The sequence below is a fragment of the Vigna angularis genome, chromosome 6 (assembly GCF_016808095.1).
Source record: "Vigna angularis cultivar LongXiaoDou No.4 chromosome 6, ASM1680809v1, whole genome shotgun sequence".
NCBI classification, from domain to species: Eukaryota; Viridiplantae; Streptophyta; class Magnoliopsida; order Fabales; family Fabaceae; genus Vigna; species Vigna angularis.
In genome coordinates this window covers 14,114,311-14,141,094 of record NC_068975.1, presented here as the reverse complement: position 1 = coordinate 14,141,094, position 26,784 = coordinate 14,114,311, and the positions used below count along the sequence as shown (strand labels likewise).

Genomic DNA, 26,784 nt, shown 5'->3' with positions numbered 1-26,784 from the left:
AGGATTTAACAAGTTTTTGACTCTGTTTTCGGGGATTAGAAATTTGTTCATCACCCATCCAACTCTCTTATTTCAAAAACATAAGCAAAAGCATGATTCCAAGCTAGTTTCTAAGTCATAAAGGTTGTTTTTTATATCAAATTTAAGAATAAAAATAACAATTTTTCACCTGTTATCATGTATCACTCAACTCACAGGTGTATAGTGAGGTGTTGGTGTCTTTTTCACTCTACTATCACAATCTCACACAAATTAACTTTGCCTTTCATTTAGCCACAGTCAAACATACTCACAAGCAAGTTGTCATCACAAGGGCTTTTCATGGCTTGTAACTTGGCTGGGCTAAGAAGGAAATTGGTTTTTCTGGTCAGTAAAATCCTTGAGTTAAGAGAGACATTTATGATTTCATCATTCAAGTACAAACTCTCTTTCTTTTTCCCAGCTTTCCCTTGTATTGAGCTTTTCTTTTCTTTTCTTTTTCTTTTTCTTTTGCTTTTGCTTTTCAAGTACTTACTACTTTGCTCAATGCTTTTTCTTTTTAATTTTCCCAGTAACCCCAATTTTGAACCTTTATCAATACCTCATCAAATGTTCTCAACTTAACTCAAGGTAAAGATTTTCAAAAAGGGTTTTCAAAACATGCATAAGGTTCAAGGTTTAAAGGTTAGAACAATTTGTTCTTTTTTCAATGGGAAAAAATTTATGTGAAGGGTAAAAGAATAAGGGACAACAAAAGATGGCCTTGATCATATGAAACCTGCAAACAAGTAGTTCAATCACAGAAAATTTGGGCAAAATCTTTCATGCTTCCAAATTAATAACAATTATTCACAACAACTCTGAAGCCCAAAACTCACACAGGTAAACTCTCAAGTCCCAGAATTCAAAAAACACCTTGCTCAATATCTCAATCAAGTTTTACCTCAAGCACTTGTTTCATACACTGTGAGCCATCACCTGTATATCAGCACATCATGCATCATCTCCACATCAATCAATACACTAGAATATCACAAAGCAATACTTATCACAAAACACAACATAGTTGAACCAAAGCAGTGTAGTTCATTCAAGCAAAGTACAATGACAAAGCAATTGTTAAAAACAAAAGGTTTAGAAAGCTAGGTTGCCTCCCAGTAACTGCTTCTTTAATGTCACTAGCTTGACACCATCTTGATCATCATAACATCCATAGTAGATGCTGTCAGTAACATCCATCAGTAGATGTCTAATCACATTGTGATAACGGTTGAAAAATCGTTATTTTTATACTTAATTTTGATAATCAATCAATCCTTTTTGACTTAGAAGCTTGCTTTAACTCATCTTTTTGCTTTAGTTTTGTGAATAAGAGAGTTGAAGGTGAATTTAATGGTTTTGTGCTAGATTCCTTTGATTTTGTAGGTTATTGGAATGATTTGAAAGAAGATTTAAAGTATCGAATGGTTAGAATGCAGAAAAGTCAACCAGAAACCAGAAAAGTCAACCAATCAACCAGAAAAGTCAACTAGTCAACCAAAATGCAGAAAAGTCAACCAGACTGCAGAAAAAGTTGCGCTGAGCGGAAATTGGCCCTGAGCGCCAGTTTTGAAGTGCTGAAATCACGGCTGAGGGCTAAAAATGTAGTTGAGCTTCATTCTGAAGAGCCGCACTTACCGTTGAGCAGCAAAAGTGCTGCTAAGCACCATTTTTATAGGCTTGGGCTTATTTTGTGTATATTTTAGAAATTATAAAAGGGGTTTAGTTGACTTAGGGTAGACATCTTTTGGCAGACAGAGGCAAAACTTCACCCCTTACAGGAGGATTTTGGATGCTAAAGCTCCTTTCTCAACTTTCTAGGGTTCTATCTTTCATTATTTCATTGTTTTTCATCTAGTTTCAACATGATTATGGTGAACTAAACCTTCATTGTTGTTAGGGAATCAATGTAATCCTTTGAAACTCTCATGTATTGAATTGGTTCTTTAATCCATATGCTTTCTTTCATTAATTGTTAGGGTTTTTCTTCTATACTTGATAACAGTTGAAAAACTGTTATTTTCATGCTTAAAATTGATACTAAAAGCAACCTCTAACACTTAGAAACTAGCTTGGAATCATGCTTTTGTTTATATTTTTGGAAATAAGAGAGTTGGACAGGTTTATGCTTGATTTCAGTGTTTTATGCAGGTTTTAAGGTGAATTTAATGAAAGAAGTGAAGAAGGATAGAGATGGAATCAGAAAAGAACTCAAAAGTGCAAAAGAAGAGAAGCCGCAAGTACCGCTCAGCGCCATTTTACCGCTGAGCGGCACTAATGAACACTAGTTTGCACCACTGAGGGGTGAAAGTGCAGCTGAGGGGAAGAATTCAACACACGCACTTACCGCTGAGCGGTAGTTTACCGCTGAGCGCCATTATTTTGGGCCTAGGCCTACTTTTCTGTAATATTTAGAATAGTATATAAGCTTTAGGACTTCCTAGGGTTTGTATCTTTGGCAGAGTACGAAGCAAACACACACCTTTCCACCCCTTGGAGGAAGATCTTGGATGCTAAGGCTACCTACTCATCTTTCTGGGGTGCTATCTTTCACTATTTCATTGTATTTCATCTAGTTTCACCATGAATATGGTGAACTAAACTCTTCTTGTTGTTGGGGAATCAATGTAATCTTTTGAAGCTCTCATATATGGAATTTTGTGTTTAAATATCATATCTATGATACATGCTTTCTTTCACCATTAGTTAAGGTTTTTCCTCTTTGCTCAAAGCATGCATTGTTTAACTCATTCGATGTTATGATTATTGGTTTTATTGATATGGAAACATACGGTAAAATCTAGATCCGGGGAAACTCTCCCAACAGTAGTATAAACCTAGACATAGGAGTATGATGGTTGGTTGTCGTTAAGCTTCTGTTCACTATAATGCATGATTAATTGCTAGGGAGACAAGACATTGTAAACTAGTGATTATGATTAGGCTTTCTTCGCCGAGACATCGGGTTTAAGGTAATTTAGAGAGTGGCATTAACATTGATGAAAAGAATGATGAATTCCTAAAATATATGAGAGTGGATAAGACGAAGTTTATTACCCCAACAACATACTCATCCATATAATTCGTTCAGTGTTTGTGTTCTTCTTTCCCATTGATCATCACATGCATACATGTTTACTTTTTGTCTTTTGCATTTGAAACTTATAACAATTTGTTCACAAGTCTTAAATAATCAAGAAATCATATAACTAACTAGGCCTTGAGTCCTTTGGGAGAACGATACTTGGTCTTACCGAGTTTATTACTTGATACGATTCGGTCACACTTGCCGAGGGTTAAACAAGTTTTTGGCGTCGTTTTTCGGTGTTCATAAATTTGTCATCAAACGTCACGAGCCTGACCCAAAATCCTCCAGCACCCTTCAGTAAGTTCAAATCTTTCTTACCAACATCCATCAGTAGGTGTATACCCTTTTCATCAACACTCATCAGTAAGTGTCTGATAGCATAGTATCCTTCAGTAGATACTCAATCACCTAGCATCCATCAGTAGAGGCTATACTATAAAGTCCCAAAACAACATAAATCAATGTCCCAAAGTTTATAAAATTACATCACCAAAATAACAAAATTAAAGAAAATAATGTTCTCAATTCACTGGGGTGCCTCCTAATAAGCGTTCTTTTAATGTCATTAGCTTGACCCAATAAAGCTGAAGTTCCATCTTCAATGTTGGTGTTCATCTTTCTTTCATCACACCAACTCATCAACTGCTTCCGGTCCACCTTTTTTACTCTTCTTGAATATGGAGCGTCAATCTCAATCACTCCATTCTCTTTGAAATCTTTCACAACCCACAACTTGTTCTTGAATCTTACAGTTGCACCAAGTCTGAATTATGCCTCCATCAAGTCATCATAAACCTTTCTTCCTTTGCCATCTTTTTCTTCTTCCCTAACCTGTTACAAAAAACAATTTTTACCTTTGATGACCGGCTTTGTAGCTTTAGAACTAGTTAAGGGTGCATCCTTCCATGCAGCTTTATGACTAGCCTCCTTCTCTTGAATCTGCTGCTTCACTTTGAAGACATTAAAGATCACCTTTTCTCCTCGGTCTTGAAGCACAATCATCCCATCATCCACATTGATGATTACCGTTGTCGTTTTCATAAACGGTCTTCCAAGAATAATTAGGACCTTTTCATCCTTCTTCATCTCCATCACCATAAAGTCTACCAGGAATTTTAGTTTGTCTATGCAAACCACCACATCTTCCGCCACACCATAAGGTTTCTTGGAAGATCCATCCGCCATTAGCAAAGTCACCTTTGTTGGCTTGACTTCAAGATCACCAATTCTTTTGAGCAGAGATAAAGGCATCAAATTAATGCTTGACCCTAAATCAATTAGGGCTTTCCTTATATTCTCCTTCCCAATGACACAAGGAATAGTAAAACTTCCTGGTTCTTTCACTTTTGGAGGAAGTGGCTTCTTCTCAATAACGCTGCAATCTCCCTCTTCATCTAAATATTTCTTCTTTGTGGAGACTTGCTTCATGTGCTTCGCATAAGTTGGAATTTTTCGCAGTGCTTCATTCAAAGGTATAGTAATCTCCAATTGCCTGAAGATATCTTTAAAGCGCCCATATTGTCTCTCTTTTGCAATCTTTTCACTCCCCTTAGGATAAGGAAGAATTTTTTCATTTTTCTCAAATTTTTTTTCTCCCCTCTTCTTGTCTTTCTCTTTTCTCTCATCCTCACCTATTATCTCTTCTTTTCTCTCCACTCTCTCTTTTCTCTCTACTCTCTCTTTTCTCTCTTCTTTTGTTTCTAACTCAACTCTTCTTTTTTTCTCGTCCACCCTCTCATCATCTGCACTTACAATAGCTTTGCACTCTTCCTTAGGATTGACCTCAATATTAGCCCCAAAACTCTTGTCAAGCATATCTTCCAGCTTCTTAGCCATTTGACCAACCTGTATCTCCAAATTTCTAATTGCAACTTCAGTGCTTTTATGGATGGAAATAGTCACTTGAATAAATTGTTGAAGAGTTTCTTCAAGCTTTGATGATTTCTCATTCAATGCAGATACTAAAAAGATAAAAAGATAAAAAAAAAAAGATAGAAAGATAAAAAGATAAAAAGCTAAAAAGATAAAAAAAAATTAAAAGATAATAAATCAAGTCAAAGTTAATCAATAATCACACAAACAAAATAGTTAAACCACGAGTCCCCGATAACGACGTCAAAAACTTGTTAATCCTCGGCAAGTGTGATGAGTCAATATTTTCTTGACTTCACTCAGTTTATTGTGCTAGAATTAATGAGGGAATTGTGCTTAAATGTCCGGTATTTTTCCGATTTTGCTAACTGTGCTTAATTTGACCAAAAATTCTTATTTTAATTAATTTGAATTATTTGAGCGTATTATTTTCATTATTAATTGGAGGGAAATTTTGGAAATACAAATTGGGCCCAGAAGGTGTGTCACGGCCGAACAATAGCAGCAGCACGTGAACGAGTTATGAAAAGAAAAGAATGTTGCACATGGAAATGGAAAAGCATGCGTCCAGCAGCTTGGGAGGTGCACACGGAAGGGAAGTCCAGCTTCAATTGAAAAGGGCTACACGTCCAAGGCATCACGCTGTCCAGCTAAAAAAAAAAAGAAGCTCATCACGGGGCAACGCTGTTACTGCCACGTTGGACAAAAAGATTTATTGCTTCTTTATTGGAGATGATTGGCAGCGTCCAGCAAGGGGCTCATGAGCACATCGAGGAGCGTCCAACATTGTAGTGTTACGTCTTTGGCTGCCACGTCCAGCTGAGGAAGAAACTAATTTCATTTGGAGCAGAAGACGACCTTTTCAAAAGCACACGCGGACAGCAGTTGGAGAGGTGCAGCCCATGTGCACGAGAAGTGTTCCAGCAGCACAGGCGGGCTTGGAGTAGGTGTACGTGACGTGGAGTTGGAAACGGTGATTTCATTTGGCTTGTGCACGGCGTGGACATTTGAGGTTGGAGCGGTGCACACATGGGTCACGGCATGGTGATTTATTTTGTTTTAAAAAAAAGGGTATTCTTTATATTGTGTTAATGCTTGAACCGGTGCTGATTTTGTTTTACAATTTCCAAGCTTTATTCTAACGTGCATTTAATTTGTCAGCTCAACATTGTATTTTAATAGCTTCAATTATGTTTGGATATTTCTCTATTGCATTGTTCAGTTTATTGTTTTCGTTCACTACGTTGTCTATTTTGTTGGGCTTTAAGTTGTACTGTTCAGTTTTACTTTTATCGTTCAGTTTCGAGCCTTTCTTTCCTGCATTTCAATTTGCACTTTTGGTTTAGAGACAGTTCGGTCTCAATGTTAAAACCGTTCGGTCTCTCTTTAGAGACCGTTCGGTCTTCTTTTTTCCACATTTCTTTCCGCATTTTCAATTATGTTTGGTTGTATTTAATTTCCAGTTTTAATTTAGTTCATTTACAATCAAAAAAACACTTTCAGAAAACTCCCCCACTACGTGTTTGACCTAAGTCTCGAACCACATTTGGTCCTTGAGAGACGACCTAGGAGTCACTTCCTAGCACTATACTGCATTTATTTGCAGATTAAATTTGTATGGGCCGCGACAGCCCCATCAAAGTGTACCGAATCGTATCAAGTAATAATAAAATGGTAAGACCAAGTATCGTTTCACAAAGGACTCACGACCTAGACAGTTATGTGATTTGTTGATTAAATTAGACTTGTAAACGAAAATATTGTTGTTGAATTACGAAAAATAAACATGAATGCAAGGTTTTGATCAATGGAATTGAAAGAAGCAAAAACGGCTGATGTAGAATATGGATGATTATGTTGTTGGGGTTTTCGATTCATCCTACTCACTCTCATGTATTCAAGAATTCATCTTTCTTCATTAATGTTAATGCCACATTTTCTAATTTACCTTAAACCCGATGAAGAAAGCCTACTCCTAAACACTAGTTTACAATGTCTTGTCTCCCTAGCAATTATTCATGCATTACATTCGCACAAAAGCTTAAAGGCAACCAATCCTCCTATCCCTATGTTTAGGCAATATTGCTCTTGGGAGAATTTCTTCAGTTCTAGATTTACTTATATGTGTCCATACAAATAACATCAATGATCATGCAATTGAATGAGTTAAACAAAGCATGCATAGATTATAGAAGAAAAACCCTAACAATTAATGAAGAAAAGCATATAGAATATATAACCAATTCAATACATGAGAGTTTCAAAGAATTACATCGGTTCCCCAACAACAATGAAGGTTTAGTTCACCGTAGACATGGTGAAAGTAGATGAAAAACAATGAAAGAATGAAAGATAGGACCCTAGAAGTTGAAGAATAGAGCTTGAGCATCCAAAATCCTCCTCCAAGCGGTGAAGAAAGTGTGATTTTGCCTCTTTCTGTCCAAAGATACTAAACCTAGGTCGACTAAACTCTTATATAGTGATACAAGAAGGCCTAACACCATAGGACCCATCACAAGAGGAATGGCCAAAAAGCTCCAAGATGAGTATTCTCCCCAAGGTCAAATACTATTTGCTATTTTTGGATGGAAAATTGGAGAACAAGAAGATGTTCCAAATTTGCCAAAACATGGAGAAGGGTAAAATGGACATTTACACACAAGAAGGGGTGTGCTTATCCTTCTATGGGGTGGCATTAGTAATTTTTCATTTTCACATGTAAAATTCAATTATCAACGTGTTTCATAAGGCTTTCTAGAAGCCACACATTTAGCACATGGTTAACATTTCAGATCTAAAGAAAACGTGTAAAAGGCTTGCTTAAAATTTGAGATTGATCTATAAAATCTCATAAGCAAAGCTTGAAGTTCACTTTTGAATATATTGAGTTTTATTCTGCTGATGCATTTTCCAGCAACCAGAACTCTGCCAAAAGTCACCTCCTATTGAGCTTTCCTTCTCCTTCTAGCTTCCTTCCAGTGAAGGCCGTCTGAGCTAGAGAATCCACTCACCATAGAGCTCTTCCTCCATCTCTACAACCACTAAATTTCACTATTCCGCTGCTGCCAAACCACAACTCATTCCGCTGCCAGCTGCTTCTCGTGAGCCAACTTCAACACTGCTCATGATCCAATTCATCATTCCACTGCCTTCAACCCACACCTCTTCTGGAGCAACTTCATCATATAGCTTATTAAGAATTACATAAAATAGGCCCAAGCCCAAATAAATGGCGCTCAGCGGCACTTTTTCCGCTCAGCGGCAAGTGTGGGTCTTTAGAATTGACGTTTAGCTACACTTTTGGCCCTTAGTAGTGACTGTAGTGCTTTCAGAACACCGCTCAGCGGTAAATGTGGCGTTGAGCGGTGACTGCGGCTCTTCTTTTGTGCACATTCACTTCCTTTCCTGAGTCCATCTCCTTACTACTTCAACTTCTTTCATCTAATTCATCTTAATTCCTTCGAAAACAAGGAAAACCAAGCATAAAACCCATCCAACTCTCTTATTTCCAAAACCTAAGCAAAAGCATGATTCCAAGCTAATTTCTAAGTCATAAAGGTTGTCTTTAAGGTCAAAATTAAGTATACAAATAACAGTTTTTCAACTATTATCAACAACCTCATGATGCAGAGTCGTTTCAGAAAAGAGATATGTATATATCTCTTATAGATGCTAGGATGCAGTCTATCCACAGAGGGCAGGTGGCCACAGTAGAGATGATCATTGGGATGTATGATACACCCCAGGACATCGGTTGACCATGGATGAATTCAACAATGTAGTGGCATGGACAGAGGAGCAAGCTCAGGCTAGTGGAGCTGGAGCAGCTGAAGCTCCAACTATAGATGATGATGAGGATGATGATGATGAATTTGAAGATGCTGAAGATGAAGGAGAGGAGGAAGATTCGGATGACAGCATGGGTTGATGAGGAGCTGAGATAACATCTACTGATGGATGTTATCACCTCTAGAGCATGATTTTTTCTATCTTTTGTTTTGTACTGTTGAACTTATTTGCTTCTGTTATTAGAATAAGTTGTGATGTATTCACTGGGAAACTTTATCTGCAATGATGGTTTGCTTGTGATTTATGCATGATGAGTATTGCTTGATGATGCTTGGATATTGATTGATGTTGAGATTGTGCACTATATGTTGATATACAGGTGGTTGTTCACAAGCCATGTGAACAAATGCATGATGTTGTGATTGTGATTATGATGCTAAGCAGGATGTGTATGTGGAATGTTGAATGAGCTTATGTGTGAGGTTTTGTGATTGAGTGTTATTACATTGAAAGCATGAATGACTTTGCCCAGGTTTCTATGATTGAATCACTTTCTTGTATGTGGCATATGATCAAGGCCATTTGTTGGTAAACCTTTATTAGCCAAATGCATGAATTTATCCCAATAAAAGAGAGCACAATGTGTTCTATCTATTGAACCCTTAGCCTTGAACATGATAGAAAACCCTTTTTGAAAATCCTTACCTTGAGTTGAGTTGAAAATAACTTGTGGTATTGATAAATGTTCAAGTTTGGGGTTGTTGGAAAGTTTAAAAAGGGAATATGAAAAGCATTGAGCTAAGCACGTGAAAATCAAAATAAGAAGGAAAGAAAAGAAAGAAAAAGGAAAGCTCAATGCAAAGAAAAGTTGGGAATAAGTAAGAATGGTTGTGTTTAGATGATTCTCTTAACTCAAGGATTTTGTGATCTAGAAAAACCAATTTTTTTTCTTAGCCCAGCCACATTATAAGCCATAGAAAAGTCCTTGTGATGATGCTTGCTTGTGAGTGTGTTTAATTGTGGTTAAATGAAAGGCAAAGTTGATTCATGTGACATTGTGATAATAGAATGAATGAGTGACCTCTATATACACTTGTGTGATTGAGTGAGACACTTTATCTAGTAAAGAGTAATTCCATGAGCACATGATTACATCTATGCTTAGTTAATTGATCATTCATGAGAATAACATTTGTTGGATACTATGTGACTATGTGAACACCACAATGAGTTTGATTGAATTAAAGTATGTGTACATCTTCACTAAATTCTTTTTGATAAGCTTATTTGAGCAATTACTTGTCTTGAAAGAAAGAGTTTGTGAATGTGGTGAGTCATTGTATGGACTGGTGGAAGACTGAGTTACATCTTGTTTGCTTGAGGATAAGAAAAGTTCTAAGTTTGGGGTTGTTATAACGGTTGAAAAACTATTATTTTTATACGTAACTTTAAATTAAAAATAACCTTTATGACTTAGAAACTAGCTTGAAATCATGATTTTGCTTAATTTTTGGAAATAAGAGAGTTGGATGGGTTTTATGCTTGGTTTTCCTTGTTTTGGCAGGAATTAACATGAATTACATGAAAGAAGTTGAAGTAGTAAGGAGCTGGACTCAGGAAAGGAAGAAAAAGTGCACAAAAGAAGAGCCGCATTCAACGCTCAGCGCAACTTTTACCGCTAAGCGACATTCTAAAGCACCGCAGTCACCGTTGAGGGCCAAAAATGCAGCTGAGCGTTATTTTGAAGAACCGGACTTACCACTAAGCGCCAAAAGTACCGTTGAGTGCCAAATAATTGGGCTTGGGCCTATTTTCTGTAATTTTTAATAAACTATATAAGGGTTTAGTCGACCTAGGGTTGATATCTTTTGACATAATGAGGCGAAATCACACTTTCTTCACCCCTTGGAGGAGGATTTTGGATGCGGAAGCTCCTTTCTTAAAATTCTAGGGTTCTATCTTTCACTCTTTCATTGTTTTTCACCTAGTTTCATGATGACAAATTTTTGAACACCGAAAACGGCGCCAAAAACTTGTAACCTCGGCAAGTGTGACCGAATCGTATCAAGTAATAAACTTGGTAAGACCAAGTATCGTTCTCCCAAAGGACTCACGGCCTAGTTAGTTATATGACTTCTTGATTATTTAAGACTTGTGAAAATAAACAAATTCTTGAGGTTTCAAATGCAAAAGACAAAAAGTAAACATGTATGCATGAGTTTTGATCAATGGAAAGAAGAACACAAACACTTGGAACGAATTATATGGATGAGTATGTTGTTGGGGTAATCAATTTCATCTTATCCACTCTCATATATTTAGGAATTCATCATTCTTTTCATCAATGTTAATGCCTGTGAGATCTCGAAAAATTAAAACATGATTATACTGTTTAATCTGTCATTATTGCAATGCTGAGTCACCTGGCTGCTTCCATAAATGCACCGTGCCACACGTTCAGTGCATTAAAAGACGCACTAAACGCTGCATGCACGAACGCCACTTGTCACGTTGGAAGCTTCTGAAGTCAGAGTGGGTGTGCAGGTGTCGGCTTGGGAGACGTTCGTCCGAACGAACGTGGATTGAACAAAATGACTTTTTCGAAAAACCCTTCCACTCACCTGCACCATTCATCTTCTTCCTCAGAACCCAACTTTCATCTTCTCCAACTTCTCTCTAGAAATCCCAACTTCTCTCTACTGAAATTTTCACGTTTCTTCTCCGATCAACTTGCAGCACCGTAGGAACGTTCGTCCAGCTGTGAGCTTCATTTTGGGCCGAACCAATCCCAATTCTGAAAACGGTAAGTCTCCCAGCTTAGGCGTTCGTTTCTGGATATTCCTGCGAACCCAGATTCAGTTGCATGCAAGGGTAGGATTTGATATCTTCTACATTTCTTTGGTTAGATTTAATTGAAGAAATTTAAGTGACCGTTGAGTATAGAAGAGTCGTAGTTGCACGAGTTAAAGTCTTACTCTTAGGACGTACACTACTATCCAGGTAAGGGAAGCTTATATGTTTAATTTATACTTGCATGTTGTATGATTTGATTTGGATGTATGAAAAGTATGCTGTTTGAGCTGTTATGAACGATCACTGATATTGTATATGTTTTCTATTGGTTGAAATGCATGTTGATTTGGATACGTATGAAAGGTGTATGACTATTGTATAGTTGGATTTATTAATATGATGAGATCTGTATAGTATGAGAATTAATCATGGATATGAAGTTACGAAGTAAGAATCACATGAGAAAGGTTGAGTTAACTTAGTAAAAATCTGGATATGATAATTTCCCTATGATAAATTACGCTCGTCATCGTACGGTCTTATACCGTTCGGTTTCCCTGAAAATTACTTAGAGTAGAATTCTTTCATTTGGGAAGAATTCGATTTGAGAACGAGCGTCTTTATTTCGAATTACTATGTTTGAGCGTTCGGCTCAGCATAGAGATGTCGTACACCTTAAATTGAATAAAACTGAAATAAGTAACGTTCGGTCTTATACTGAACGTTCGTCCTAAATAGCGCTCGGTCTTATACCAAGCGTTCGTCCTAAATAGCGCTCGGTCTTATACCAAGCGTTCGTCCTAAAGAGCGCTCGGTCTTGTACCAAGCGTTCGTCATGATTGGTTTTCGGTCATCTACCTAGCGTTCATTTTAACGTAGTGTTCGGTCTTAAACCGAACGCTCGTCCTTATCTTTGATTCCTTAACGAACGTAAATAGCGTTCGTCCAAATAATTAGTAAATGTATATTGGCGCGTTCGGTCATTGACTGGCAGTCGATCCCTTTTTAAACAAAAGATTCCCAATGTAGTTAAGTATTCTTCTTGATGTATCTTCGTCCAAGTCGAGTCAACCTGACCTCTTAGTACTTAAAATATTCTGAAAATGGTCGTATTCCTCTGGAGTCTTTCTGATTGTTAATGGGTTATTCTAAATCTGGCTTTTAACGTTCGTCCTCTCCCTTCAGAAAGTTGAACGTTCGTCCTTTTAAGAAAGTGGAACATAGAATGAAAATGTTATAAAAATGAAATATTAAGATGTGTGAACACTATATTAAATGATTATACGATTATGGAATTTGAACGAGCGTTCTAGGGAGGAACGTCTCGAATATGTTAAATATTAAATTTGGTAAAGTATGACTGTGGATAAGTTAAGACTCGTTGTCCATCCTGATGTTCCGTGATACTCATCTTCACGTAGAAGAGGGTAGTTCATGTGTGGGAACGACAGGAGGTCCTTAGTCCATAAGTTAACATGGGCGACGTAAGAACGGACTAACCTCGAGTGGCAGCTGTTGAGTGTATCCCAGTTACTACACCACTCGGGTGCAAGGACGCTTGTAACTACACCGATCATACAGTCCGGACGGTCGTCTTACATATAGATATATATATATATATATAGTTGTTTCATGATGTTATATGTTAAAATATGTGTTTGTGTGGAATGAAATGTTTTATTTTATGTGTTGATGTATAACTTAAATTATATAAGCTTACCCTTTCGTTTTTCCTTGTGTTGTCTACTGTCTATGTACGTTCGTCCTGTCTTGCAATGATCATCCGTATGGATGTGAGCAGAAGGCGAGGCTACTCTGGAGGACGTTATCGAGGAAGAAAACTTAGTCGAAGTGGAAGTGAAAGCGGAGCAGTAGAACGTCCGTCTTTCATTTTAGTTTAGACGTTTCTTTTGTTTTTGGACGTTCGGTTATTTCTTTTGTAAAACCGTTCGTTATTAGCATTCACTGTTTCCGTCTTGTATATTGTAACTCTGCACTTTAAGCCGTTCGGTTTTTCAACTCTGTTAATTATATAAAGACTGAATTGATTTACTGTTAATTGTAATTAATTCTGATTTATGGTAATTACTGTATTTTGGGATGTTACAATGCCACTCTCAAATTTACCTTAAACCCGATGTCTCGGTGAAGAAAGCCTAATCTTAATCACTAGTTTACAATGTCTTGTCTCCATAGCAATTAATCATGCATTATAGTGAACGAAAGCTTAACGACAACTGATGAATCATTATTTTGTTCACTTCACTTAGTTTATTGTGCTAGAATTAATTGGGGAATTGTGCTTAATTGTCCAGTATTTTCCCATTTTTCTTAATTGTGCTTAATTCGATCGGAAATTCTTATTTTAATTAATTTGAATTATCTGAGATTAATTATTTACATTATTGAATGCAGGGGAAAATTCTGTAAATATTTTAGGACATTTGGAAAAATATTCATTTACACACCACATTAATTAATTGGAAGAAGCTAAGATATTTGGTTCATGAAGCTGGGTTTCGGTTTTGTTGCTGGAATTAATTGGCAAATAAAATGATGGAGGAAGCACGTTTTCATTCCTTTCTTCTACAAGTATCACGGCATAATGGCACAAGGGCCCCTTTGTCTTTTGTCTTTTGCTTTGAAGAAAATTTGCCAATGAAAATTATTGTGAATAAGACGGTTTTAGCAAGCATTTGGCAAAATTGATGTCCACCTTTAGAAGCTCACGGCAATTACATCTGCAACTCATTTCTTTCAAATGAAAAATCTTGCAAAAGGACAAAACAAAAGAGCAATTGGAGTCAAATAGGGGGGCCACATTTGGTGGAAATTTACGTTGGGAAGTTGCTATTCCCTTGCCATGTCACGGTTACATATCCTAGACCCATGGACAAGTTATTTTGGTGAAGCATTCAGCAAAACATCTTTTTGAATGAGGGGGCCACCATTTGGGTCACATTCACGGTCAGGAGGAACTCTAAAATGCTGATGAATATTTGTTGAAGTGTAAAGAGAACACGGTCCCACACTTGTGCACATCCATTATTCCTAGAATAAAAATGGGAGCCACCAATTATTGGAAGTTCACGGATACTGATTTGGAAGCTGGGAGAAGATGGAGACGAAAAGGGCAACAGCTTGGTTGAGCACTTCACGGTGGCTGCTGAAAGAGAAGAAGACTCCCGTCCAGTAGTAGCCATCACCGAGAGGGAGAAGATGGAAGAAGCAAGGATGCAGCAACCGGTCCAGCACACACCTTGGGAAAGCTCTCGGTCACACACCAAAGGAGTCCAGCAACGTCCGTCCATGTTTTCAAGAGAGGAGGAAGTTCTCGGTCTTCCATTACAGCAGCAGCCACCACGTTGAGGGATTGAAGCTCACACGGTTTCTTGAGAAGCATGGCAGCAGCTTGGAGTGGGAGCTCACGGTTGAAACAAATTTCCGTGAAAAAGGAAGAGTGTCCCGTGAGATGATTACTTGGAATGGAGAAGAAGGGTGTGCACTGAACAAGTTGAAGAAGAAGCTTGGATGGGCTACCTTGAGTCACTCACGGCCTTAGTCAGCAAGGTGCTTGGGTAAAAATAGAAGAAGGGCAGCAGCATGTGGTGGCAAAAGAAACTACACATCACGCTCCAGCTTAACCACGGTAAAACATCCAGCAGCTTGAGAGCATGGGGGGCAAACTTACGTCCAAGTGCAGCTCACGGCTTATGGTTCCATCCTTCACGCTGCAGATTACAGTCCAATCCAGCACGTCCTGATGGAAGTAGAAGAATTGAGAAAGGAGCCCACGACTCCAAGGTGTAGAAGATGACATAATGGAGGGGCCCTCACCCTATTTTCTCACGGGAAGGCAAAGAAAAGATGCTCACGGGAATAGGTTCAGGATTTTAGCTATAAATCCAGCAGCATGCAGAGAAGAAAACCAAGTAGAATTTTGTAGATTTTAGCATTAGAATTTAGGGAGTAGTTTTAGGACAGCAGCCACGTTTTATTTCCTGGAGTTCATTTTTCCTCCTCCCTTTGGGGAGGTTTGGGTTTTGTCTGTTTCAATTTTCTAGTTTCAATGTATTGAATTTTAATTGATGTTAATGGTAATTTCCAGTTTCTTTTCTGCTAAAGATTTCAGTTGTGCATTTTAGTTCTATCAAATTTCGTTTCCAATTTACATTTTCAAAACTTTATTCAGTTGTTTCTCAGCTTTATTTTTACCGCACGGCTTGATTTATTTGTATCAGTTTTATTTTCACTGCAGTCCCTATTTCTGGTTTTCTTTACTTTTATGTTTAAAAAGTTAAATTTTGTTTTTACCATTCTCTGAATTTATTGCATTTCGCATTTTACTATTTTCTGTATTTTTTGTTTTTACTGCAATTTCGTTTTCTACACTGCTATTTTAGTTTTCCGTACCAAAACATTATCAAACAACCTCCCCTTCGTGTTAAATCTAAGACTGAACCACACAAATTGGTCCTTGAGAGACGACCTAGGAGTCAATTCCTAGCACTATACTGCATTATTTATCTGTATCAAATTTGTATGACCGCGACAATCGTATCAAATTTTGGCGCCGCTGCCGGGGACCAAAAACGGTTTGGTTTTAGATTCTTGTTGTGTAAATTTTTGTTCTGTTAATATGTGTGTTTTTGTGTTTTGTCTTTTGTATTTTTGTACGCGACAACGACACCTTCAGCAAATTTTGGCGGCGTTGTCACTTTAGTTCCAGGTTTTTGGTTTTAGATTTTTACTGTGTTAATATATATTGTGTATATATGTGTTTAATTGTGCTATGTTCTGTATTTAGTTGTTATTAAAAAAAATTAAAAAAAAAAATTGTTCTGTCTTGTTTGTGCCTGTAGCATGTTTAATTGTGTTGTGTTTTGTGAGATCTCGAAAATTTAAACCACGATTACTGTCAAATCCGTCATTATTGCACTGCTGAGTCACCTGGCTGCTTCCATAAATGCACCGCGCCACACGTCCAGTGCATTAAAAATGCACTTTTCACTGCATGCACGAGCGCCATGTGTCACGTAGAAGTTTCGGAAGTCAGAAGTGAGAGTGTAGGTGTCAGCAGAGGAGACGCTCGTTCGTTTGGGCGTGGAAATTAACAAAACAGAGTTTCGAAAAACTCTCTCTCACCTGCACACACTCTTCTTCTTCCTCAGAACTCAACCCTTCATCTTCTCTAACTTCTCTCTAGAACCAGTTCACCTTCTCTCTTCTGTAACTCACCATTTCCTTCTCCGATCACGTTTCAGAACCGTAGAAACGTTCCTGGAGACGTGAGCGTCATTCTGATCCGAACAGAATCTGGAACGGAACTGGTAAGTCCTTGTTGCTAAGCGTTCGTCCTTTTTAGGATTCATGCGAACCCTAGTTCTGGTTGCATGCATGGGTTATAGGTCTGAGTCGTTCTGATTTCTGGTGTTTTAGATTAAGTGGAAATTGTTGAGCGAAACCTGAGGGTAGAACGCTGTGAGAGGAAGCATTAAATCTTGCTTTTTGGGAGTACACTGCTATCCAGGTAAGGGAAGCTTAATAATTTGGTTTATACATATATGATTGTGTGCGAACATGATAGAAATAGAATGTATGAGATGTATGCTGTTTTTGAGTATGCCTGAACGATCGCTGTTATGCCTGAGTGAATATGGTATGTGTTGATTGATACGTATGAATTGGATAATGGATGATTATTGTACAGTATGAGTTGCTAATATGAATTCTATAAAGTATGTGAATTAAATGATGAATCGGAAATTATAAGATCATGAATCGTATGAGAAATGTTGAGTTAGAATAGATGAAAAATTTGAATCTGATAAGCTTTTCTATGATAAAATACGTTCGTCATCGTACGGTCTTATACCGTTCGGTTTCTAGTCAATTACTTAAAAAGGAATTCTTTTATTTGAAAAGAGTTCTGAAATTTAACGAGCGTCCCGTGAAACACCAAGTTGAGCGTTCGGCTCAGCCTAGTGGTAATCTTGTAAATTAAATTAAGTCATTATACCTTATATTTATAAAACGGTAGCGCTCGGTCTTACACTGAGCGTTCGTCCTAAATAGCGCTCGGTCTTATATTTAGCGTTCGTCTTGAGAAGTGTACGGTCTTATACCGAACGCTCGTCCATACCTTTGAAATGCAGAACGTACGTAAATAGCGTTCGTCTCAAATTATCAGTAAATGAATATTCGCTTTCGGTCATTGACTGGCGGTCGATCCTGTTAAACACTTGTTCTCAGAGTACTAAATATTCGTCTTGTTGTATCTTTATTCTTTTGAATTTAGTCTAAGGTCTTTAAATCCAAATTATTCTGAATCAATTATATTATATCGCTAAGAGTCGGTTCATTTAACTGATTCTCGCGAAAGTCACGTTCGTCCTCGTTGTGTAGAGGATTGAACGCTCGTCTTTTTATGGAAGTGGAACATAGAATGAAAATGTAAATAAAGGAAGTATTAAGGTGTGCGAACACTATAAGAAGTGAAATTATGATTTTGGTATTTGAACGAGCGTTCCATGGAGGAACGACTCTGATATATATTGAATATTAAATTTGGTAAAGTATGACTGTGGATAAGTTAAGACTCGCTGTCCATCCTGATGTTCCGTGAGTACTATCTTCATGTAGAGGAAGTATGTCATGTGTGGGAACGGCAGGAGGTCCTTAGTCCATAAGTTAACATGGGCGACGTAAGAACGGACTGACCTCGAGTGGCAGCTGTTTGGTGTATCCCAGTTACTACATCACTCGGGTGCAATGACGCTTGTAACTACACAGATTCATACGGTCCGGACGGTCGGTCTATATATATATATATAAATATATGTTGGATGATGATTGATGTTGAGTTATGTGTTTGAATGATTTGAATTGTTAGTATATGTGTTGACGTATGAATTAAATTACTTAAGCTTACCCTTTCGTTTTTCCTTGTGTTGTCGTCTTGTATATGTACGTTCGTCCTGTCATTGCAATGATCATCCGTGTGGATGTGAGCAGATGGAGGTGCGTCACTTGAAGAGGTGCTGGAAGAGGAAAATTTGGAAGACGCGAATCTGGTGGATGTAGAAGTTAAAGCCGAGCCTTAGAGCGCTCGCGGGTTTCTATAGTTAGTTTTATTAATTTTATTTTAAAACGTTCGGTCATAGTTTTGTAAGACCGTTCGTCTCTGAACTCTTGCTTGTATAACGTTCGTTATTTCTGTATGTTAAGCCGTTCGGCTTTTGACGCTCGTTCAGATTTGTAAGACTGCACTGTTTTATTTGCTTAATGTAATTAATTCTGATTATGGTAATTACTATATTTTGGGATGTTACATTAGTGGTATCAGAGGAGTTTTGTTCTCTTAAAGGACACTGTAGGTTATGAGTGCACTGTGTTTTTGCTGTGTGCTTAATATGTGTTTAAAATGAGTTATTTTCTCAACTCTTTGCATGTAACTAACGTTCGTTTTTCTCTGTGTCCAGAGAACGAATGGCACCTAGACTCCCTCCTCCACCTCAACCTACTGAACCAGATACGTCCAACAACGCTAGGTTGTTGGAAACGGTGATTGATCGATTGCAGCAACAAAACACGACTTTAATGGAGCAGAATGCCACCCGGATGCAGCAGAATCAGAGTGCCATGCAGAGTTTGGAGGCCTCGCGTGCCAACTCTGAAACGACGCAAAGACAGCTGATGGAAATTTTAGCAGCAACTAGGCACACTCCAGGGGCGTCTTCTTCCAACGCTACCCCGCCTGCTACTGAGTGGAGCTTGGAGAGTTTCCTCCAACACCATCCGGCTAAATTCAGTGGAAAATGCCTTCCTGATGAGGCGGACCAGTGGCTGAGAGACATGGAGCGTATTTACAATGCTAAGAGGGGTCCAGATGAAAGCCGCTTGGCTTTTACAGAGTACTTGTTGACTGGTGAAGCTAGCCACTAGTGGACGAGTATGAAAGCCATATTAACGGACGCTCAGAATCCCATCACCTGGGCGGTTTTCAGAGGAAAATTTTATGAGGAATACTTCCCAGATAGCGTTCGTTACGCTAAGGAAGTCGAGTTTCTTCAACTAGCGCAAGGAGCGAAGTCTGTGTCGGAGTATACCAACACATTTAAACACCTCCTGAGATTTAATACGATGGCCACCAGTGAGGAGTGGCAGTGCAGGAAATTTGAGAACGGACTGCGGAGTGATTTGAAGGTCTTGATTTCCAGTTTGTGCATCTGGTCATTTCCTGCTATGGTTAAGCGAGCCAAGGTTTTGGAGAAGAACATGGCAGAGGCTGAACGGCTGAAGAGGCAGCAACAAGTGAGTAGGGGACCGATCGTGTCCAGGGGAGGAGCTGTTCAGAGGAGACCTCCTTACGCTCGTCCAAACCAGCCTTCTCATGCGAGCGGATCGCAAGCAGTGGTTCCTGTCGGACAGTCTGGACAAGGAAACGTTGTTTGCTTCCGGTGTGGAGGGCCACATTATAGGTCTTCATGCCCTCAAATGATGGGAGGAAAGCACTGCAATCGTTGCGGAAGGAACGGGCACTTGGATCACGAGTGCAATATGAGCGGACGTGCAGTAATGAGGCCACCCAATGCGGGAAGAAATCAGCCAAGAGGAGGACGAGCCCAAGCGAGTGGGCGTGTGTATGCTATAACGAGCGCTGAAGCAGCGAGCTCAGGTAATCTCATAATTGGTGAATGCATGCTGTTTGGTAGATCGTGCTGTGCATTATATGATTCGGGGGCAACGCACTCCTTCATCTCGAAGGCGTGTGTTGAAAAGCTGGGTTTAGAAGTGAGCGAGATGCAGTTTGATCTGGTGGTGTCTACCCCAGCGGCTGGTGAGGTTAGGACGTCCACTATGTGCGTCAAGTGTCCTATAGAAGTGGAAGGGCGTAAGTTTAAGGTTAGCCTCATCTGCTTACCTCTTCAAGGTTTGGAGGTGATTTTAGGAATGGATTGGATGGCTGCCAATCGCATTCTTATTGATTGTGGAGCGAAGGAATTGATCTTCCCTGGTGAAGAAGAAGAAGTTCTTTCAGTGACGCTCGGTCAGCTGAAAGAAGACATTATGGAGGGCGCCAACTGTTTTCTGATTATGACTCACGAGGATCAGGAATCCAGAGGGATGGTAGAAGAGCGATCGTCCACTAATGACGGTAATGGATGATCGGTTGTGGATGAGTTTGCGGACGTCTTTCCAGAGGAGATACTTGGACTTCCCCCTCATCGTGAAGTTGAGTTCACCATTGATTTGGTAACGACAGCGGCTCCTATCTCGGTTCAGCCATATCGGATGTCTCCTGCGGAGTTAGCTGAACTCAAGGAGCAAATTGAAGAGTTGATAGAGAAGAAATTCATTAGGCCGAGCGTATCACCTTGGGGAGCGCCCGTGCTGTTAGTAAGGAAGAAGGATGGCAGCTCTCGGTTATGTATAGACTACAGGCAATTGAATAAGCTGACCATCAAGAACAAGTACCCATTGCCAAGGATAGATGACCTACTGGATCAATTGCATGGGGCTGTAGTGTTCTCGAAGATTGATTTGAGATCCGGGTATCATCAAATCAGGGTTAAGGAAGACGACATCCAGAAGACAGCGTTCAGGTCTCGCTATGGGCATTATGAATACGTGGTGATGCCTTTTGGAGTAACGAACGCTCCAGCCGTGTTCATGGAGTATAAGAACCGCATATTCAGGCCTTATTTGGATAAATTTGTGGTCGTCTTCATAGATGATATTCTCATCTATTCCAAGACCGAAGACGAGCATGAAGAGCATCTTAGACTTGTACTTGGAGTGTTGCGGGAGAAGGAGTTATATGCCAAGTTGTCGAAGTGTGAATTCTGGATGAAGGAGATTCAGTTTTTGGGTCATGTGGTGTCGGCTGGAGGCATCTCGGTAGATCCAGCGAAAGTGCGAGCGGTACTGGATTGGGAGAGTTCGCGTTCGGTCACTGAGGTGCGTAGTTTTGTTGGACTGGCGGGCTACTACAGACGTTTCATTGAAGGTTTTGCTAAGATAGTGGCGCCGCTAACTCAATTGACTCGTAAAGACCAACCGTTCGCTTGGACCGATCGTTGTGAGGCCAGTTTCCAAGAGTTGAAAGTGAAATTGACGAGCGCTCCAGTGTTAGTTATTCCAGACACGTCTAAACCGTTCGAAGTATATTGCGACGCTTCTCACCAAGGTTTGGGTTGTGTTTTGATGCAAGAGAAGCGAGCGGTAGTTTACGCGTCTCGTCAGTTGAGGATACACGAAAGGAATTACCCAACGCACGACCTGGAGTTGGCAGCGGTCGTCTTTGCGCTGAAGATTTGGAGGCATTTCTTGTACGGATCCACTTTCCAAGTCTTCAGTGATCACAAGAGCCTCAAATATTTATTTGATCATAAGGAGTTGAACATGAGGCAGAGGCGTTGGCTAGAATTTTTGAAGGACTACGATTTTGAGCTGCTGTATCACCCTGGGAAAGCTAATGTGGTAGCGGACGCTCTAAGCAGAAAAGTGGTACATGTGTCGTCCATGATGGTGCGCGAGCTGAGTCTGGTTGAGAGCTTTAGAGATCTAAGGTTGCAGTTCGAGTTGGAGCTGAGCAGTATTAAATGCTGCAACCTCAGAATAGCAAGTGAGGTGTTCGACAGGATCAGGATGAAGCAAAGGGAGGATGAAGATTTGGTGTATATCTTAAACGCGCTCGGTACAGATAAGGCTAAGCATTTCAACACCGGGACGGACGGCCTCCTACGCTACATGGATAGGATGTGCGTTCCGAATGATGGCGAGCTGAAGAGAATTATTCTGGAGGAAGGTCATCACAGCCGTCTTAGTATGCACCCTGGCATGACTAAGATGTATCAAGACCTCCGGAAATTATTTTGGTGGCCTGGAATGAAGAGTGATGTCGCTCGTTTTGTGGCATCTTGCCTAACGTGTCAACGAGCGAAGGCGGAATACCAAAGACCTGGAGGATTACTTCAATAGTTGGAAATTCCCGAATGGAAGTGGGATAGCATATCCATGGACTTCGTGACTCATCTACCACGAACGGTCAGGAATCATGACTCGATTTGGGTAATCGTGGATCGGCTAACGAAGAGCGCCCACTTCCTGGCAGTCAACTTGAAGATGTCGATGACCAATTTGGCTAAGTTGTATATCCAGGAGATCGTTCGCTTACATGGAGTACCTTCGAGCATCATTTCCGATCGAGACACAAGGTTCACTTCACGGTTTTGGCAGTCACTTCAAAGCGAGCTCGGTAGTAAGTTGCAAATGAGTTCAGCCTATCACCCTCAGACGGACGGCCAATCTGAAAGAACAATCAAGACGCTTGAAGACTTACTGAGGACGTGCGTCCTAGATCACTTAGGCGCCTGGGATGAAGTCCTGCCGCTAGTTGAGTTCACGTATAACAACAGTTTCCAGGCGAGCATTGGAATGGCACCGTTTGAAGCACTCTATGGGAGGAAATGCCGAACGCCACTTTGTTGGTTCAAGGAAGGAGAGAACGTGCTAACTGGACCTGAGCTTATCCAGCAAACGACCGAGAAAGTCAAACAAATCCAGGAGAGGTTGAAGACGTCTTTGAGCAGGCAGAAATCTTATGCTGATAAGAGGAGAAGACCGTTGGAGTTCGCTGCAGGAGATCATGTGTTCCTTCGACTCAATCCAATCACTGGTGTAGGCCGAGCCGTTCGTCCAAAGAAGTTGTCTCCCAAATTCATTGGACCTTATCAGATCCTGAGGAAGATCGGACCAGTAGCGTATGAGCTTGCCTTGCCGCCTCAGCTATCAAACCTTCACCCCGTCTTCCATGTTTCTCAACTTCGGAAGTATATAGCGAATCCATCACATGTACTGGAGTTGGAAGACATTCAGCTTCGTCCAGACCGAACGATGGAACTGCATCCAGTCCGTATAGAAGATAGTCGCACCAAGTACTACAAAGGCAAGGACGTTCGTTTGGTGAAGATGGTGTGGGACGCTAAGACTGGTGATTCAACGTGGGAAGTTGAGAGCGCCATGAAGGACTTGTACCCTAATCTATTTCCGGGTGAGTCTTTAATTTTCGAGGTCGAAAATTTTTGTAGATAGGTGGAATGTGAGATCTCGGAAATTTAAACCATGATTACTGTCAAATCCGTCATTATTGCACTGCTGAGTCACCTGGCTGCTTCCATAAATGCACCGCGCCACACGTCCAGTGCATTAAAAATGCACTTTTCACTGCATGCACGAGCGCCATGTGTCACGTAGAAGTTTCGGAAGTCAGAAGTGAGAGTGCAGGTGTCAGCAGAGGAGACGCTCGTTCGTTTGGGCGTGGAAATTAACAAAACAGAGTTTCGAAAAACTCTCTCTCACCTGCACGCAGTCTTCTTCTTCCTCAGAACTCAACCCTTCATCTTCTCTAACTTCTCTCTAGAACCAGTTCACCTTCTCTCTTCTGTAACTCACCATTTCCTTCTCCGATCACGTTTCAGAACCGTAGAAACGTTCCTGGAGACGTGAGCGTCATTCTGATCCGAACAGAATCTGGAACGGAACTGGTAAGTCCTTGTTGCTAAGCGTTCGTCCTTTTTAGGATTCATGCGAACCCTAGTTCTGGTTGCATGCATGGGTTATAGGTCTGAGTCGTTCTGATTTCTGGTGTTTTAGATTAAGTGGAAATTGTTGAGCGAAACCTGAGGGTAGAACGCTGTGAGAGGAAGCATTAAATCTTGCTTTTTGGGAGTACACTGCTATCCAGGTAAGGGAAGCTTAATAATTTGGTTTATACATATATGATTGTGTGCGAACATGATAGAAATAGAATGTATGAGATGTATGCTGTTTTTGAGTATGCCTGAACGATCGCTGTTATGCCTGAGTGAATATGGTATGTGTTGATTGATACGTATGAATTGGATAATGGATGATTATTGTACAGTATGAGTTGCTAATATGAATTCTATAAAGTATGTGAATTAAATGATGAATCGGAAATTATAAGATCATGAATCGTATGAGAAATGTTGAGTTAGAATAGATGAAAAATTTGAATCTGATAAGCTTTTCTATGATAAAATACGTTCGTCATCGTACGGTCTTATACCGTTCGGTTTCTAGTCAATTACTTAAAAAGGAATTCTTTTATTTGAAAAGAGTTCTGAAATTTAACGAGCGTCCCGTGAAACACCAAGTTGAGCGTTCGGCTCAGCCTAGTGGTAATCTTGTAAATTAAATTAAGTCATTATACCTTATATTTATAAAACGGTAGCGCTCGGTCTTACACTGAGCGTTCGTCCTAAATAGCGCTCGGTTTTACACCAAGTGTTCGTCTTAAGTAGCACTCGGTCTTACACTGAGCGTTCGTCCTAAATAGCGCTCGGTCTTATATTTAGCATTCGTCTTGAGAAGTGTACGGTTTATACCGAACGCTCGTCCATAGCTTTGAAATGCAGAACGTACGTAAATAGCGTTCGTCTCAAATTATCAGTAAATGAATATTCGCTTTCGGTCATTGACTGGCGGTCGATCCTATTAAACACTTGTTCTCAGAGTACTAAATATTCGTCTTGTTGTATCTTTATTCTTTTGAATTTAGTCTAAGGTCTTTAAATCCAAATTATTCTGAATCAATTATATTATATCGCTAAGAGTCGGTTCATTTAACTGATTCTCGCGAAAGTCATGTTCGTCCTCGTTGTGTAGAGGATTGAACGCTCGTCTTTTTATGGAAGTGGAACATAGAATGAAAATGTAAATAAAGGAAGTATTAAGGTGTGCGAACACTATAAGAAGTGAAATTATGATTTTGGTATTTGAACGAGCGTTCCATGGAGGAACGACTCTGATATATATTGAATATTAAATTTGGTAAAGTATGACTGTGGATAAGTTAAGACTCGCTGTCCATCCTGATGTTCCGTGAGTACTATCTTCATGTAGAGGAAGTATGTCATGTGTGGGAACGGCAGGAGGTCCTTAGTCCATAAGTTAACATGGGCGACGTAAGAACGGACTGACCTCGAGTGGCAGCTGTTTGGTGTATCCTAGTTACTACATCACTCGGGTGCAAGGACGCTTGTAACTACACAGATTCATACGGTCCGGACGGTCGGTCTATATATATATATATATATATATAAATATATGTTGGATGATGATTGATGTTGAGTTATGTGTTTGAATGATTTGAATTGTTAGTATATGTGTTGACGTATGAATTAAATTACTTAAGCTTACCCTTTCGTTTTTCCTTGTGTTGTCGTCTTGTATATGTACGTTCGTCCTATCATTGCAATGATCATCCGTGTGGATGTGAGCAGATGGAGGTGCGTCACTTGAAGAGGTGCTGGAAGAGGAAAATTTGGAAGACGCGAATCTGGTGGATGTAGAAGTTAAAGCCAAGCCGTAGAGCGCTCGCGGGTTTCTATAGTTAGTTTTATTAATTTTATTTTAAAACGTTCGGTCATAGTTTTGTAAGACCGTTCGTCTCTGAACTCTTGCTTGTATAGCGTTCGTTATTTCTGTATGTTAAGCCGTTCGGCTTTTGACGCTCGTTCAGATTTGTAAGACTGCACTGTTTTATTTGCTTAATGTAATTAATTCTGATTATGGTAATTACTATATTTTGGGATGTTACATGTTTTATCTTGTGTTGTGATGTGATGTTCTATTTTCTGTATGCGTGTCGTATGTATTTTGTCGGATTAATTAATTAAAAAAAATTGTGTTTTATTTGTTTCGTAATTTTCAGTATTTTTATTTTTCCATGTCTACCAATTTTGATTATGTGAATTCTGCTTATTCTGTCAATGCCTCTAGCTATGACTCTTATTCTGCATATTACTGTGATTTTAATTCTGCTGATTTCTATGATGAGAACAATATGTCTCATCCTCAAATTTCTGAGATCTCCCTTTGGGAGCCGGTTCCACCTACTGAGGATGGTGATCATTTAATTCTCACCACTGGACTGATAAATTTGTTGCCCCATTTTCATGGAGTTGCGAATGAATGCCCACATACGCATTTGGAGAAGTTCTATGGAATTTGTTGTTATATGAAACCTCCAAATGTCCCGGATGATCACATTTTCTTGAGGGCATTTCCGCATTCATTACAAGGAGCAGCTAAGGATTGGCTGTATTGTCTTCCTCCAGGACTCATTACCAGATGGGAAGATCTTGAGGAAAAATTTCTGAGCAAATTTTCCCCTGTGCAAGATGGATACAACAACG

At 39.6% G+C, this 26,784-nt stretch overlaps 1 protein-coding gene across 1 annotated transcript; it reads left to right on the top strand.

Annotated features, from left to right (window-relative positions):
• Window positions 1–19,702: 19,702 nt before the first annotated feature.
• On the top strand, window positions 19,703–23,656 carry LOC128197509 (uncharacterized). Its single transcript, XM_052879562.1, has 6 exons — window positions 19,703–20,237; window positions 20,763–20,815; window positions 20,990–21,784; window positions 21,974–22,323; window positions 22,724–22,820; window positions 23,060–23,656. The coding sequence occupies exons 1-6, from the start codon at window positions 19,703–19,705 to the stop codon at window positions 23,654–23,656; spliced, it is 2,427 nt and encodes an 808-aa protein (XP_052735522.1).
• Window positions 23,657–26,784: the final 3,128 nt, after the last annotated feature.